At 43.0% G+C, this 18,353-nt stretch overlaps 1 protein-coding gene and 1 pseudogene across 1 annotated transcript in view; one reads left to right on the forward strand and one right to left on the reverse strand.

Annotated features, from left to right (window-relative positions):
* Positions 1 to 9,618: 9,618 nt before the first annotated feature.
* Positions 9,619 to 18,353, reverse strand: part of LOC147896958 (ABC transporter C family member 8-like) — a 212,276-nt gene continuing 203,541 nt past the window's right edge. The window contains exon 14 of the mRNA XM_087381667.1: positions 9,619 to 9,708. Coding sequence (XP_087237793.1) covers positions 9,680 to 9,708 — 29 coding nt within the window. The 3' untranslated portion in view covers positions 9,619 to 9,679. The remainder of the gene's footprint in view (positions 9,709 to 18,353) is intronic.
* Positions 10,279 to 18,353, forward strand: part of LOC147896959 (ABC transporter C family member 8-like) — a 47,771-nt pseudogene continuing 39,696 nt past the window's right edge.

Consider the following 18,353-nt stretch of genomic DNA (forward strand, 5'->3'; position numbering starts at 1 on the left):
TTGGAGTCTGTAGTGCCGACTCCTGGGGGGTGTTTAGAGTACCCGTCATATACCCGTATAACTCCGCAGGACTAGGAGGGTGCCCTAAAAGGTTATATAAGTCCCTAAAAATAGACTCCCGGGGTTCAGGTGAGCCCGAAGCGCTTCCTGGCCACATGATGAACTAGAAAAAAGAAAAAAAGACGATTATTGATGAGCTAAGAAGAAAGGGGAAGGGAAGAGAGGATTACTGTCTGAGCGCGTCTATAGACGCGTCTAATTAGCGCATCTATTTTTGCGTATAACAGCGCGTCTATAGACACGGCTGTTTGTGTCTGCAAATAGGCTAGACGCGCGTCTATACGCGCCTGTAGACACGATTTTAGACACGCTCTGAGACGCGCTTATAGAAGCGCTCCCATAGACGGACTTTTCTAAAAAGTAGAAAAGGACATGCGCCCGACACACAAACGTAACACTGATACCCAAATCATGCGTTTTTGGGATACGAGAAAGTACAAATCCAAAGATAGCAAACTTCCACAGCTTGTCGCTCAAACATCTGTATCGTTCGCGATTGTGCAGTGGTAGTGGCCAGCTGCATGGCACCACTAGTTTTTGGTATGCCTTATTGGTTTGGTTTGTCCGTTGTCGAAAAGTATCAAACGTGCACACCTGTAGATAATCGGGAACGATCTATTATATTGCCACACATATCCCATCAATCTGAGTTTGAATTTTAATTCTCAAGCTTGTTCACCCGTCGAATCATGCACTGCGCGCTACATCTGAAACCTTGTCCAACAGCATGAGCTCACCATGTGCGGCTACACGTGATTACAGGCAAGGAAGTTGTCAATTGGGTAGCCAGTGATTGTAGGTGATCTTGACTCTGCTGGCGATCGATAAGAAGTTCAAGTGATGACCGTGGCTGATTGATAAATGATTGTGATTCGGAACCAGAAGCAGCAGCAAGCACCAGCTAGACAAACGAGAGGTTCCAATTCAACCCTCTTAGTTAATCTTTTGCGCGTGCAGCAGCGGACTTATCACAGCACCGGGCCAAAGCCATCAGCATTGCATGCTCGGGATAATTAGCAACGTATACGATGAAGCTTGCTGATTAAAACACCTTGTCTCGAACTATTTACAACTCGCGCCGTACAATTAACCTGTCGTGCTTGAATTCATGCTGTGCCACCAAGACGTTGGAGATCTTCGGAGTCCGGACTTCGGAGGTGTCAATTGCTGTTCCTGGATTCCACTAGTCGGACATTGAATTCAGTGTTCTCAGACAACGTTTCGATGGAGACAAAATCTGTTGAAGCAACAAAATTTGTTGATTAAGGGCCACGTGCCGTCGTACACGATATTTGTCAAGCGGGGCCCGGGCTTCTGTGAAAAAGAAAATCTAATTGTGAACGGTACAGAAACTTGCAGCATCTGCCATGTCCTCCAACTTTCCAGCCCAGCGATCTGCTTGCGCTCACTATCAACCTCGAGAATCAGGACGACCTGCCAGCTGCGTTGTTCATGGTCATATTGAGCCTGACTAACATAATAGACACAGACTCTCTCCTAAGATGAATTTGAACCGTTTGATCAAACCGTCGAAAGTCATCTCTGCAGAGGTTATACTATCTGCAATGCTGCTTTAGAAGCTTACATTGAATGCACAGAAAACTTTGCTGGAATCTGGAGCTTGGTCTGTTCGAGCAGCCCATCCGGAGGTATCGATTCCCATTAATCCAAACAGTTGCAAGGTTGATTTTGAGGATCGAGCTAGACACAACTTCATTGAGAACGAGGCGTCTTCAAAGCACGGCTACGTTTTTCCCATTCCACGATTATACAGTCCCCGTTCGGTATGATAGTCCTCCATTTACAAGCCTGTTAATCGTCTACGGCTTTGTCATGCACCTCACCTAGAATGCCCGGAACACAGCAGCTACGATAATTTTGCATTGCAAGCGCTCCTCGCCTTTCCACCATTTCACGGCTGATGGAGCCGCTGGGCACAAGCTGTAGATTGTGTTCAAGGACGTTATACTATCGTCGGTTTAATGTTACTTCCATTTTGCTGCTCTTATTAAAACCCCGTTATGAGAGGTTTTCAAGTTAGCATCTATATTCAGCAGCCCTGGCGCCGCAAGCTAGTAGGCGACGGGAGAGGTCTCAAGTTTCCGATTCCTTTATAAACACAGACAGAAGTGATTCAATCGACACAAGTAGGACTGCCGCTCGTTATCTCAGTAATCATTGAATCTCAATTGACACCTGTGTCTAAAACATCATGCTCATAGGGATTACGATATGTTACGTTCCTTTGGATTAATAGTTTAAGCTTATAAACACAGACAGCCCAGTGTAATAAATGTTCGATGAGGTGCACCAAGGTCCAAAATATTACGTGCAACGTGGTGTGAAGTGCATAAAGCCTTCTGTGCAGATTCCCCTGCGCTCAATTTAAACCCTGCACCTTCGTGCACGGTGTCTGAGGTTCAATCATCTGCCACTACACTATGTAGTATGGTGCACCTGTCAAAAGCGTGTGCACTTCTGTGCACGTTCATGCAAATCTGCATACAGTTATATCTACGCCTGCGCTCCAGTGACCAGGAAAGGTGCTCCGGTGGTAGGTGGCACTCCATGTAAGCGAAAGCCACAGATCATTGGTGCAGCTTTGCATGCACTGCCATCAGTGACTCGCAAGCAGAAACATGACACGGACACTGTGTGTTACGTGTGGACCATGTGCATCACGTATGAACTTGTATGTGCACACCCTATGCATGCATGCATGGCGTGGAGTAGTGCATGTCTCTGTTTGTTTGTGCGTGTGAGAGTGTGTGATGTGTGTGTGCACATGCGCATGCATGTGTTTATAGAGATGAAATTGGCATCTGATGCAAGAAGCTAGAGAGCTATTGTTGAGAAAAAAATTGACATGGGAGAGAGGGGGGGAGAGAGAGAGAGGGGGGGAGAGAGAGAGAGAGAGAGAGATGATATAATTGTATTAAAGACCCTTCAAAGATCTATGGGACTCGCTATCACTATTAACAATACTGATCCCTTGATTCAGAAATAAAAATTACAAACTTGCTATGTAGTGAGTACTTGTTCTAGCTTGTGTGCTAGTCCTAGTCTAAGAACCTTGTTGCGTTGTTCCAAAACCTCTTTTACGTAGCTTCCTAGTTTTTTGGCTGGCTGCTCCAACAGATTTTTCAAATTGTCTCTCTTGTCCCCATAGCTTTCTTTGATGTGTGTACATAGGCTCTACATCTTAGGAGTACGTGCTGCTCATTTTCTACCTCCCCATGAGGCAGATTTTGCAGGTCCTTCCTTCGCTTGGGATTTTGGTTCTTGCCCAGCTGCTCCTTCTACCCCTAGATCATATGATTTGGTTCTGATTTCACAGATTAGATACCTTTTAAAGATTGATAGGTCTTCTTCAAGGTATTTTTGCATTCCATAGCTGTCTTGAGAGCTGTCCATTGAGTTAATTTCCTGTTTGTAGACCTACATTTTGATCCTCAAGTTTTGCCATAGTTTTCGTAGCATTTTTTGCATTACACCCTCCCTAATTTCACATGCATCTTCTAGTATATCAATGGCTGTTGTACTGAAGGAACATGTAGCAAGCTATCTCTAGGAATGGAAAGAAAAGATTGCAAGCATAATGGAAATGAACTCAAATGGAAGTAGGCAATAGCAATGAACCAAAATACTCACATGTAGATAGCTTGATGTTGATTGACATGAAAAGACTCAAGACGAGTACAACACTATATAGTGTGAGACTCTAGACTCTAGAAAGTCACAATGCATATGGGATAATCTCCCATATGACACGTGGCATTGTCTAGGACTCACTAGGCTATAAAATAAGTCCTAGGGACCTAGGACACACAAATACACTCACTTTGACTTCATATTCTAACATCCCCCATGAAGGAAAGGCGAGGGACTACTGGCATGAAGCCAAGAACAAAACATGACAATGATGGAGTCTACTACTCTGTGCACCCCAAGTAGCTCAAAGGCTCAAATGAAGCATGGCTACCTGACCAACACATCGGTCTAGGGAATGCACCAACATCCTAGAACTCGGCCAAGCCTAATAGAGAGACCCATCAAAGCCAATAGAAAGGCTCCCATAATACATTCCCCCCTGGCTTCATAACAGGACTTGGTAGGAAGCCACACACCACTTATAAAGGAAATAAAACATCATTTGAGGAGGACTTTCCAGAGCTGAGAACCTTTATCCATAGGCTCATAACCCATTTAATTTGTGTGACACGCAATGCTGGTATGATCTCCCGATACTTAGAAATATCCTCAATGCTCGAGAGGAGCACAACAACTTGATCCTCTTCCCCTACAGGGGCCTTCAGACTAGCAAGCTGAGTGACAAGGGATCCCATATGATTCAAGTGAGCAAGAAGAGAGTCTTCATGCTTCATTTGCAGCTTGAAGAATTCCTGTCTTAGGAATACCTTTGAATTGATGACTTTGTTGCCGAACAATCCTTCAAACTTAGCCCATAAGTCGTGAGCAGTGGAATCAAAATCAAAATGATGAATAACTTTATCACCCAACCCTAAACCAATGAGAGAAAGAGCTTTGTCATTCAAATTCTCTCAATGTGCAATTTTCTTTTCATCTGATGGTGACTTTTTCTCCTTGCCACTAACAACATGCCACACTCCATCTTTCATAAGTACAAGATGCATCTTTGTTTGCCATGTAGGGAAGTTCTTACCAGAAAACTTCTCGAACAAAATAGTAGTTGATTTGGAAGAATCCATGGCTAGAAAAGAGTAGAAATGCAAGTGTAACTTATGGAAAGATCACCTTGTAAGTTCTTTATGAGCTGGAGCAGGTATGGAGCTTCTTCATGGCAGAAGTAGAAGGACAGAACTGTAAAATCAGCAGCAGCTCCAAGAGAATAACTGGCAACAGAAGCTCCAAGAGAATGACGGGCAAAATACGGGCACCAACTTGCGGGCAGCAGCTCCAAGAGAATGTCAGGTAGAAGAAGCAAGTGACGGGCATGTCACATTAGTACAAACAGGCTGGAACAGTCCATACATGTACGAATTGTATGACAAGCTGTACGGCCCCGTACAATCCATACGGCTTGTTTGCAGCGGACTGGAGCAGTTGGAGGCGAGGCTACTAAGGCGGTTGATGGTGATTCAAAAGAAGTGACCCTTGGCGATGCATTTCGGGTTGAAGAAGGGGTAGTTGCTGGTGAGGTAAATCAGCTCCAAGTCAGCTCCCGTTGATGAGGCTTGGGTAGGAGGAGAAGAGAGCTCAAGGAAGGAGAGAAGAGGGCAGCCTTCCAAGGAGGGAGAGTAGCTTCATTGGCCTCCCTCACCTCAACCTCTTGGAAGGAAAAGGGAAAGAGAGAGCAGGGCTAGGAACATGGCTCTGATACCACATAAAGGAACATGTAGCAAGCTATCTCTAGGAATGGAAAGAAAAGATTGCAAGCATAATGGAAATGAACTCAAATGGAAGTAGGCAATAGCAATGAATCAAAATACTCACATGTAGATAGCTTGATGTTGATTGACACGAAAAGACTCAAGACAAGTACAACACTATATAGTGTGAGACTCTAGACTCTAGTAAGTCACAATGCATATGGGATAATCTCCCATATGACATGTGGCACTGTCTAGGACTCACTAGACTATAAAATAAGTCCTAGGGACCTAGGACACACAAATACACTCACTCTGACTTCATATTCTAACATGTACTCCATGATTCCATCCACTTCATGCCCTCTCTGTGCCATCCCGTGATTTGTCTAGCTTCCATTTCCTTGTGTGGTATCCTACTTGTATCTAGGTTAAGATAAGCCATGAATTCACATAATGCCTCCCCTTCTAGAGGTATCATATCTGTTTTAGGTAGTAGGATGGGGTAGGGTATCTGTGCCTTAATCCCTAACTCTCCCATTAGGAAATGTTTACATAAAGTTTCTATTCTTTCCGAGTAGAACCTAGTAGAGAGTCCGGGCCCCCAAGCCAGGCATCCATAAAGGATTTTTGCCTGCATAAGTATAGTGCCATGGAAATTTTCTCATTTCCCAATTTTAAAGATATGCCTTCCTACATTTATTTTGGAAGCTATATAAAGCTTTCAAACCTCCTAATCTCTTCCTCTCCACACATGCTTTCCATTTGTAGTTAGTTCCAGTCCTAGATATTTATATGCCAATTGATTGTTTCCAAGGACTCTCCTATAAAGGTGACATCAATCTTATTTTCTTGTCCCAATCACCATTACTTTTTTCTTATCTATATTGACTTGAATTCCTACGTATCTGCAAAATTCTCTCAGTATATCCAATGTGCTTGCAAGTTCTCCTTGCTCTTTGCGAGTAATACATCATTTGCTAAGTTAAGTAGTGGCAAAGCATATTTTCCAATCCGGACACCCTCCTTACTGTGTATTCTCATCCACACTTCCAAATCATTGATAAAGAGGCTGAAAAGAGTTGGCCATAGGGGACAACCTTGCTTGACTCCTATGTCGCTGCTTATGGCAACTTTCCCCTTGGAGCACAATCCAACCACTAGTAGCTATGCTAACTCTATCTCATAGAGCTGGTATGTGGCCTCTGTAAGTTCTTCAAGGACTTTTAATCTTTTCATATATTTTTCACAACTTCTTAAATGGAACTGTATCGAAGGCTTTCTTGAAATCCACAAAGCAATAGTAGGATAACCCCTCTTCTCCTCAATTCTCTCTGTCGCAGCCTCTCTCTTATGCTCGTTAACTCCCTCTGTCGCAGCCCTTATGGCAACCAAATGATTTACCGTTGAGTTTTTGGGAAAAAATCCTGCTTGGGAAAGTGACTTGACTCCCTGCTTCTCTGCCCAGTTGCTGATTTTTTGCTGAAGGATAGTACCATAGAGCTTTGCCATTAGGCTGCTCACCATGATTGTCCAATAATTATTTTCCATCTCTCTCTCCCCCCTTGTGGATCAGTAGAATCCTACTAAAGCTGCCATTCTGAGGGGAACCTTTTCTCTAGAGCCATATTCATAAGCCTGGTAAGCATTTTCTGTCTTTTCTCCTTCCATGTTAACATTTCTCTACCAATCCTTCTGTGTCTGGAGCCTTCCCATTGGCTAGCTTTTTCAAGCCTTTACCCATGTCTTCCTCAATTATGATGCCGTTTGTTGCCTTGATAGTATTGACTTTCTCTTCCCCATCTCTTTTGTAGAGGCTTTTGACAAACCTATCATGTCTTCCTATTGTGCTTTCCTCATCTTGTTCCACGTAGTTCCTGAAAAAAAATTTTGGGATTTTGCTTCAACTCCTCAAAGCTCTTGAGAAATATTATTTTATTATTTCTCAAATCTCTCAATCTGTTTGCCCTTGAGAAATATCATTTTTTTCCCCTTATCATTTGTTTATATGCTCGTGTTTTGTCATCTTTTTCCTTACCACCTGTTTATATGCATGCACTTTGTCCTCTTGCTCAACTGTTTCTGTTGTTTTCGAGTCTCTATTTGCATCCTTACAATCCTAGTCATACCAATGATTACATGGCCACCCCAAGCTATTGATAGACGGCTGGTACAATCTAGATGGGGTTAAAGACATTAGAGAAAAAGCCCAAAGCATCCACTGGTCGGGCATCTCCCCTTGCTTTAAGTGAAGCACTTTTGGGCTGTTAACAGTAACATATCTGTTATGTATTTGTTCATTTCGTGGCATGTATGATGTAGCATGCATCTGACCTTGTGCTATTGCTCTCTCTATTTCCCTCTCATAAATATGAGCCTTTTTATAGTCCATTCTTAACCTGGAAGGTGTGGTAATTTTCTATTTTCAAGGCAATACTTGTCTCCATAATGCATAGAGACATTGCCCTATGGTCGGACTCAAGGGACTCCTCAATCTTGATATATTCAATCATGTGTCGTACATGCGGGTTTGTGATCATATAATAAACTACACTTGATCCTTGAGTGGTTTCCATGTATAGCCTCATTTATTTTAAAAATACGAGATGCCATTGCAAATTTGCAGCCCAAAGCATCCGCATAGTGTGAGGTGTTGACTTCGGGTTGACTTTTAATATGGGTGATTTTCCCGCCATCTTTTAATGTTATTTTATTTCTTCATTGTCCTCTTTCATTTCTTCCACCCATATGGGGTCTCTCCTGTCCATTGTGATGATGCCTTGTATTGATCCTATTCGTGCATTAAATGCCCCTGCAAGAATAATTGCATTCTCTTTAGAGAACCTGGCTATACCCTCCCCTAAATGCATGAGGTCTCTTCTCGGTATATGTAACTGTTATTTTTGTAGGCGGGTAATTGTGGTGGTGCAAAATAGCATACTACTAGTTTGTTCCCTCCTTTACCAATATTGTGTGTGTGTGTGTGTGTGTGGTGTGTGATTGTGTGTGTGTGTGGTACATGCTTGTTGGTGTGTGTGTGTTTCCGTGCGCGTCCGCCTGCTGTTTCCCTGCGTGCATCTGCCCGTGTGCATCTACCTTCTGCACATTTGCCTGCGCCCACCAAGCCTGCCCGCTCTGCCCATGCGACCTTCAGAAGCTCCCCTCAGTTACGTCGGCCCGCTCTTGCTCGCCTGCTTTAGCTGCTGCCGTCCACCCCTTCTTGCCATCTGCTTTCCTCCCCGTTGTTGTGTATCACCCGTCCATAACTGTGCATAATCCCTACTGCCCTCTTTCGCTTCATCAACTCTGCCCTGCTCACCTCCATGGAGGACCATATTAAAAGCTATTCTCGGAAGGACTTGTCCCGGGACCCCAAAAGACAGCAAGTCGAATTCTCTACCTCAGCCTCTAAAGATGCTCACTATGTTTTCGACATGCTCAAGGATGAATTCCACCACAGCCGGAAGGAGTGGGCCAAACCTCCCCCGGCCCTTAAGTATAAGCTGAAGCTGCCCTCATTGGTTACTCCTCTCTGGAAGTTCTCTCAGCAAGCAGTTATCATTTTCTTCCCTAGGAAGTTACCTTCTGCAAATGATGTGGCTCAGTGGGTTCAGGCTTTGTTGGGAGGTTGCTTTGTTGAAGGAGTATACTTTGCTTCTCGAGGTTTTTATGAAGTGCACTTTTTGGATGCCTCATATCGTCAGCAGATATTGGAGATGTCTCCTCTATTCTATGGCAGACAAATGGTGCATGTCATGCCATGGTCGCCAACTAAGGATTATCATGGTCTCATTCGACATCACTGCCCTGTATGGGTTGAGGTAGTGGATTTTCCGGATTATATGAGGGCTGAGCTACCAAGTCTAGCAGCTACTTTGGGGCAAGTTGTATGCCCACCCCATCCTTCGGGTAATCGAAATCGGTTTTGTGTTCTTTGGGATACAGATCACCCAACCCCTCCTTCCATTGCGGTAGAGGTGGAAGATGTTCCCTTGGGCGAAAAATATTTTGACTTGAAATGGGGAGTATTTGTAGGTGCTTGTTTTACTTGTCATAAATTTGGCCATCTAGCTTCACAGTGTCCTGCAATACTGCATCAGCTCCCACCTACAGCTATTGCTCCAAAAAATACTACCCCTCCAACTTATGGTCCAGGGCCTAAGGCTACGTCTAGCAAGTTGGGTGATGTTGCATCTAAATCTGTTCTTCCCAAAGAAAGTGTGGTCCAGGTTTCAGCCAAGCAAAAGGATAAGGGAAAGGGCAAAATTTCAGAATCTAATGCCTCTCCCCAGGGTGCCTGGCAGCAACCCAAAAAGGTATTTGCGCTTAAGCCACGACCGTTACAATCTCGGCATTGGGATGCCTCTACTTGCACCCCTGGTCAGGCCCCTACCCCTGCTGATAGCCTGACTTCTCGACTGTGGGTTGATGTGCTCAAGAAGGGCATTCCTGTATGTGACAATAATGAGGACGATAGAGCTATTGATCCAGGAGGCCAGGTGGACGTTGATGTCATGGCTGAGGCCTGACAGCTTCTACCTTTACTATGTTTCTTGGTTCGACTGTACATATCTTCTATGTCTGCTTCAATTACTTGCATTACATACAATGTTCAAGGTCTTTGCAATGTCAATAAGTGGAGGCTTTTTTGGCACTATGTACATAGAATGCACCCCGATGTAATTTTCTTACATGGTGAAACATGATATGCAGCCCACGGTTGCTCACAATGACCCCCAGGGTCGATGGATGGTAATCAGATGCATCTGTCATGCCGATCTTTATGAAATAGCATCGGTTTATGCCTCTCAAACTTCTGCGACAAGAGCTCAAATGTGGATAGTAGAGTGTTGAACCCTAACATGGGATGGAGGCTTCCTCTGAAGATACTGGGGTAGCTTGACAGATGATATTTGTTGCATGCTCAGCAGTATGCTAGTTTCACATGTGCATTATGGGTTGATCATTCCCTCTTGCTATCTGATCACTTTCCAGTATGCTTGACATTATCTATAGCACGTTTGACAGATGATATGCCTTTTTTTGGTCGTCGCCTACTCCATGTTAATAGTGCTTATTTGCTTCATCAACAATTTCAGAACATGGTAAGAGTGGCTGTCCGCCCCCTCCTCTTACATGCTCAGGAGGACATGGATTTTGCTTGGATCAGTCTTGCCCATCGCTTGTAGGCTGTTATTCAAGATTATGGACGGAGTCACATGGAAAACCTCAGGCTTAAGCTGAAATGGACTCAATCTCACAAGCAACAAATGGATGTAATCAGCTCTTATAGGCAGCTCACCTCCTCTGAACAGGATTCTTGCACTTATGCGGTTCATATCATCCATCAAAATGATCTTCGCAAATTAAAGAAGTGGCAAATCCAAGCTCGCATGAAACCCCTTTTGGATAAGGGCTGCTCCTCCAAGGCCTTCTTTAAAAGCCTGCATGCGGATAGGCGAAAGGAGGATATTTGCAGGATCAGGCAGGATGATGGCACCTGGACCACCTCCAAATCAGAATTGGAATCGCAATGCTCTAGTCATTTCCAGCATCTCTTTTCTCCTCAGCCTGATTATTCGATGCAAGTGAATGCAGCTAGGTCTCAATTTCTTATGCATGTTCAGCCTATATTGTCTCGGGAACAGGCTCATGCATTGGAGTAGCCATTTATGCTTAACGAACTAGATGATGCTTTGAGTCATTTACGTAAAGGCAGCTCTCCTGGTTGGGATGGATTGACTGTGGAATTTTTCCGTGCATTTTGGGGTGATCTCAAGGAGAGTTTTTGGAGCCATTGTTATTGAAGTCTCCAGCTGAAGACAACTGGTATACGAGCAGTACACTAAAGAAGAAAGCAGGCTTCTTAAGTCGAGCAACCTTCTCTTGGATGAATTCTCTCCTGGAACTCGGCTACTCAAGGCCTCTAGAATTTACAGATGTGCCTTCGATTGCCCCAGAGGACCAGTGTGAAGCAAACTATTGTGCCTTTTCAGAATTATGGGAGTTACAGAAAAATAATTCATCATCAAGCAGGAGATCAATTTTATGTCTCTTAGCCCAATGCTACTCAAAAGACCTGCTCTTTACAGGCTTTTGTGCATTCAGCAGAACAGTTTGTGTGACTGCTGCACCTCTCCTTGTCCGTTGTTTTGTAGATTATGCAGGTGGAAACAAGCTGTTTAAGCATGAACGATATGTGCTGGTAGAGGGACTTTTTATAGTCAAGTCAATTGAGTCGTTGTCTCAGAGGCACTGGTATTTTGGAGCTCGGCGGTTAGGAATGAAAATCTGGTCAGCATTGATCACAGCGGTTCATTACATAGGCACTGATGCATATCGTGTAGGCGAGTTTCCCTGGTGGGTGCATTGGGCATGGATTGTCCCTTTGCAGATCTCTATGGCTACAATAATTTTCTTTACCACAGTTGGACTAGCCACTGTTCCAGGGTTATTAGCAATTTTTCTACTGATTCTCATTAGCTCTCCTCGAGCTAAGCTGCTGCAGACTTGTCAAAATCGATTGATGGAGGCACAGGATGAGAGAATGAGGGCAACAACAGAAGTCCTGAGTGGCATGAAAGTTATCAAGTTACAAGCATGGGAAGACAGATTCAAAGCCCTTATTGATAAGCTCAGAGAAAAAGAGTTTCAATGACTAGAAAAAGGTCAGAAAACGAGAGCTTATGGTAGCATCATTTTTTGGATGACGCCCATAATTGCAGGTTCAGTTATACTTTATTCTTGTATCTTTCTCAAAATAACCCTTACTGCAACCACTATATTTACTGTGCTCGCAACATTACGCATTATTCAAGAACCAGTGCGAATGGTTCCAGAAATATTTGCAGCAGTCATTCAAGCCAGAGTTTCATTAAAGCGTATCGACAACTTTTTGCAAGCTGAATAGATGCTGTTGAAAGGATTGCAGAATCTGAATATGCCATCAAAATGGAAGATTGTATGCTGAGCTGGAACCCTGACCTGGAAAGCAAACCTACTTTGAAGGGAATTAACATACAAGTCATACACAGAGAGAAAATTGCTGTGTGTGGGACCATAGGTTCTGGAAAGTCAACTCTCCTTCACTCCATTCTAGGAGAGGTCCCTAGATTATCTGGAACTGTGCGTCACTGGTGACTCATCCTCAAGAATACAGCGCTTTTGATGGACATTAATTAGACTGCAAAACAAATACCACTTACCACTTACCACTTACCAATTCTTTGTTAGCTGTCTAGAATGGTTGACTCACCGCTTTTTTTTTAATTCTTTTGTGGCAGGTTCGTCTATCTGGTCGTGTTGCTTATGTTGCCCAGTCAGCTTGGATTCAATCTGGCACAGTTAGAGACAACATCTTATTTGGAAAGTCGATGGATGAAGTACGTTATAAGAAAACGGTCCAATCCTGTGCTTTGGAAGAGGATATTGCAAACTTTCATCATGGTGATCTGACTGAAATTGGGGAAAGAGGAATGAATATGAGTGGTGGTCAAAAGCAGAGAATTCAGCTTGCCAGGGCAGTGTACAATGATGCAGACATCTATGTATTGGATGATCCATTCAGTGCAGTGGATGCACACACAGCTTCTACTCTGTTCCATGTAAGACTTGCTTCAGTAGGAGCTTTTGAGAACTCGATAACAACGATCCATTCAACATCATGTTTTTCTTTCAATATCTATTTTATACTGAACTCTAGACTAGTACGTGTGCTATACAGGATTGCGTCTTGGGAGCACTGAGAGATAAGACCGTTGTGCTTGTAACTCACCAAGTAGAGTTTCTACCAGCTCTCGATCATATCCTGGTCAGCAACTGAAAAGATCTTTTGTTTCCATTGTATTTCGTACAAATACATATGACCCATTTCCCAAATTACAAATTCATTTTTTTTTTCTTTGGCAGAGATATATGTTGAAAATTGCACGGTTTAACCTACAGTCTGAAATGATACTTTCTTATCAGAGCAGGCCTCATGGCTGAGCGAAATGGAATTTGGAAAGAAAATGAATCAATAAAGGTCCATATGAAGCGCCAATAGACCTATTTCGTTTTGGACCATCTCTAACAGGGAAGACGGGGCTGATGGTGTTGAACCAGTTTCTATGATTCACAGAATAAATTTTCTATTTGTTCATTAAAAATAATTGAGATGCTCATAGTACTCTAGTTGAGTGAGAAGGATAACCATATTTGACAGGCTGCATGGAACGTGATGGCATTCATCATGAATAATTCTAGTATGGGTCTTGCTCTGAAGCACAACTATCAAATTACATTTTAGAGTTCTTGGCTTAAGTTCTATAAATGGAATCTCATACTTAAAACACTTAAGGAAATTTTCTATATCAGATGGAGATCTTGGCATCTTAATGGGAGTTGTAGTCATCTAGCTCATTCAAGGCCTTAAGGCTTCTTTCTGAACCACAGGAATTACCTTTTGTTTAAGGAATGAAATGTCCAAGACCCGCAAAAACTTGGGAATGCATCATACTTGGCAATCTTCTTGGACAGTGACACACTATGCAAGACATTTATGACACCACATGGTGCAAGGAAATGTCCATTTAATCATTTTACTAGCTTTGTATACATACATAGGGAACATAATGTGAACATGGCATTTGAAATAAGTGAGCGTGATTAAGTGTTTCACTTGCCCATTCAATTACAGCTCTTGTTCCTGTTCCTATTTTAAGCAGGAGAAGCTTTGTTTATGATACAAATATAAGTGTTTCGAGAGATCCCATGGACAATTGCATAAAATATTTGATTTCGATTCATAATCTCTCTCTCATGCTTTCACCTTCTTTTCAGCTTCTTTTTGCTTCCCTAGTGATGCTTGCAAGTGCCGATGGACTTCCAAAAGTTTCCAAGTCAACGTTCCACCCACTATTGGTGACCCCTTCACTTACATTAATGAATGGACACCCATTCATCCGAGCCTTTCTCCACCCCATTGGCCATGAGAACTTGCCTATTTTCACAATACGAGTTGCAACAGCTTCAAAAAGATGTGGAACAGGAAATTCCACCACCCCTTTTCGCGCGCATCCATGGATCCCGCCCGTCAAGAAGTCAGTCTTGGAATTGGATGCTTTCTACCTTATCTGCTAATGTCTCCAAACATTTAGCAGATATTCGGCTCTTGGGTAGAGTTTATTTTCAGGTGATGTTTGATTTTGTAGATGTAGTAGCACAGGCTCTTCAAGCTAGCTTATAGCCCTATCCTCAAATATGGTATTCATTTCTCCTTTCACTTTGGGTTTTGACCCTATATAGCAGGATAGGTAGATCAGATCTTTGTTTTCCTCCCCACCATCAGATCTAGTTTTGGGGTGATCACGGAGGTTCCCTCTCTCCCTGATATGGCTTCTTTAGCAGCAGAGGCAATCGCATCCGATGGGTCCCTCATATTAGAATAGCATTAGGGTCATTATTTTTTACCCTAACATCTTTGATGATCACATTATGCTTCAAAGACCAGATAGCTCTCTCTTTTGGTACAGGATTAAGATTACAGATCGTCAAGACCAATGCCATATTTACATATTCATTCAAGATTTTGTCATGAATAGCCCAAAGAAGAAAAGGAAGTTTGCTCCTCCTTATCCTTCTTTAGTCCCTGCTCCTTCTCGTTAGAGATGGAGGGTAGTTTACAGGTGGTAAGTTTGACATCCATGCTCCCTCAGTTCCAGAGACCTCTGCTCTTGCACCTCCTTTGCCTATTTAGCTTAGTCCCTCAGCTTAGTAGGTTCTTCCACCTGATGGGGACTTGTTTGATTGGAACTACTATTGTCAAATCACCAGACAATGCTACCAAAGTGGAGGCCTCTTCTCTTCTTTGTCTGCCCTAGGATAGGGTGGGATTTTGAGGCTGTAGCCCTTTCAGTTCATCTAGAGAAATCCCTTTACTTTTCTTTGACTAATTGTGAAGATCTTTTAGAGTTTGTTCCCTACACCTTGGTTGATACTCCAGCTCATTTGGAGAGGGCATTGACTCCCATGGGCATGAGACAACATGGTACCATCCTTTCTCTAGAGGACTTTCCTCCCTTCACCTATGCTACAAGAGGTCAAAAGAGGGAAGATTCTTCCTTCATTAGATCTAGAAAGCACTTCGAAGTTTTCTTTTTCTTGCGGATGAGGAGTGTTAACTGCAACATTTAGGTTCTTGGTGGTATTTCTCATCACCAAATCGAAGACAACTCATTCGTAATCAATTGCATCATGGGGTCTCAGGGGACCCATTGATATTCTTTTTCTTCATGAGCACGAACTTAGATTTTAAGACAATTAGTCTGGTAAAGTTTCTTTGAGGTCATGCTTTCAAGTCCATTGCACTTGGCACCAAGGGAGGGGACTTGCATCTGAGTTTTAGCCTGCTTTCTCCCCCAGGTGGCTGACAAAGGGTTGGCCATGGTAACATTGTTCCATCTAGGTCCCAGTGGATTATTTTATTAATAGATGGATGTAAGAGGACTTTCTCAATCTTTATGCTCCCAATAATAAAGGAGAAGAGTTGTTTTTGGAAGAGAGCTGCTTTCTTGAGCCCCAATTGCTACCTTGGATACTTGGATGTGACTTCAACATGGAGGAGTTGCCCATAGAAAAAAGAGGGTAAACAAAGGTGGCATTCCCTCTCTTCAGAGACCTTCTTGGGATGCATTTTCAAAGGCAAATATTGTTGGGTTTATGATGCTTTCCATGCCTTGACATAGTCACTTTATTACCCTGGTCAAATAGGAGGCAACTGAGTCCCATCCATGCATGGATTGATAGATTCTATGTGGATGATTGGACATCAAATAAAAGCAGTACTATTTGCATTGCCTTTTGGGTATCTACTTTTAACAACTATCCAGCTCTCATTTCAGTTTTTGAGCCTCACTCACATGCTTGCTTTGCTACTGTTAGGATTCCAGATGGTTTAATTCAGAGTAGAATCTGTCAGGGGTGGTTTTGCAAATTTGGGGTTCCTTGTTGCTGGATGGTTTGTGCTCTCATCCTGCTTTGGCAACAGCTCTCTGTGATAGTAGTAGATCTTATCTCTCCATACCTAGGCGTAGGAGACATGATATCTATAGGCTGGAGGTTTTCATTCATCAATGGTTGGCAGCCTTATAAAGGGGGGGACAGAAATTCAATGCCTAGGTTCTTGAGCATCTTGCTACAACAATTGCTTACTAGTAAACTCTTATGGAGAGTGTAGCTGTGTTGGAGTTGTATGCATCTCATAGTGAGTGAGGGATTTTATGTGGGTGTGCCTACCTTGGACATTAGTCCACATCGTGGTCCACGGGCCAATATTAGTCACAATATATAATATTCCTCCTTGGATGACCATAAAGAAGGGGCATTCGATTTTGGAACTCATTTTGTCGAGCAAGCACAAGATGAAAAAATTGGATGTGTATCTAGCCCCTTTTGTGGACGAGTTGCAAATATTATGGAATGGCATGCAAGTTTATGACATTTCAAAGCCTTTGGGTCAACGTCATTTTCGAGTGAAAGGCATTCTAATGTGGACCATGCATAATTATCCTGGGATGCTTGTTTAGATGAGGATAGGTTGTATTTGGAGGCCTTCTCAAGGCCATTTGGGCGCCTTTTGGCTGAGGTTCTAGGAATGGGTGGCTAGGCTATATAGGACCTTGACCCTAGTCGGGCTTAGCAGAGTGTGAGGTAGGGTCAACCGACCAGCCTGGTTGGTTGATTGACCCTGGGGTCCGCCACTTGGCTGGCCCATGTGGCAGGCTATGTATAGACTTGCCCTCCCCTTGTTCTCGGCATCTTTTGTGGAGCATTCTACTCCTCCCTTGACTTTATATAGTTTCAATTGCCTCTATCTCGTAGATACTCTCTCTCTCTCTCTCTCTCTCTCTCTCACATACATGCTCCTGCACTGCACTCCACTCTTACAAGTTGAGTTTTCTTATCATGCTCGAGAGACTTTTCCGGTTGAGATGGGAAGACAAGTCAATAAACATTTTTTCTCTACTCTTGACCCTACCCATGGCACATAAAGAATTTCTCAGCTGATTGACTCTGATGGGGTATTATAGCTAGACCCAAATACTATCATGCAAATTGCCTCAATTATTATGTGTCCTCTTCACTATAGATCTGAACGCAAGTGAAATAGATAGTGCTAGTTTGAGAGTCTAGCATATTGTTCCATTGTTGGTGAAATAGGGTATGAGGATCCCTCTTGATGCACCTTTCATGAACTTGGAATTTTGGACTGTTTTACTTGCCCTTCATAAGGGTACTTGCCTAGGTTCATATGGTTTGACCCCTTCTTTCTTCACCATTTTCTAGAAAGACATTGGTGATCAGATCACTTCTGCCCTGCAGATCATTTGGGACTTTAGTTTTATGCCTTCTTCACTTACTGAGGGCTTTATCCTTAAGAACGGGTGCAAGAACTTCATAAGTGACGATCAATCATACTATTGCAAAATGCATATAAATTCTAGTAAAGGCAATAAATCTTCCTTTACAATCTCTACTTCTTGACTTGATACATGACACTCATATTAGCGTTTTGTATGGATGTAGTATCATTGATAATATTTTCTCATTTTGGAGGCTTTGGAGTGGTCCATGCAGAATGGCAAGGTCCTTGCTATTGTACTTTTGGATTTCGAGAAAGCTTACAACAAAGTAGATTGGGATTTATCACAAAGTACCTTTTGGCATTTTCATTTTTCTGACCCATGGATCAGAGATGTTTCCTATCCTTACAGATTCTCTCATAGCCAAGTTCTTATTAGATGTACTAGAGGAGAGAGATTTGAGATTTCTAGATTAGTCCATCAAGGATTCTCCCTTACTCGCATAGTCCCCGACCCCTGTTGTGCACCGGACATTCTTGGTTTGAGACTCCCCCTATGAAGAAATGAGAACCTTCTAGATAGTGAGCCTATTGATGACACA

This window comes from Dipteris shenzhenensis, chromosome 11, assembly GCF_047967505.1.
Source record: "Dipteris shenzhenensis isolate YYH24624 ecotype China chromosome 11, Dip_SZ_1.0, whole genome shotgun sequence".
NCBI classification, from domain to species: Eukaryota; Viridiplantae; Streptophyta; class Polypodiopsida; order Gleicheniales; family Dipteridaceae; genus Dipteris; species Dipteris shenzhenensis.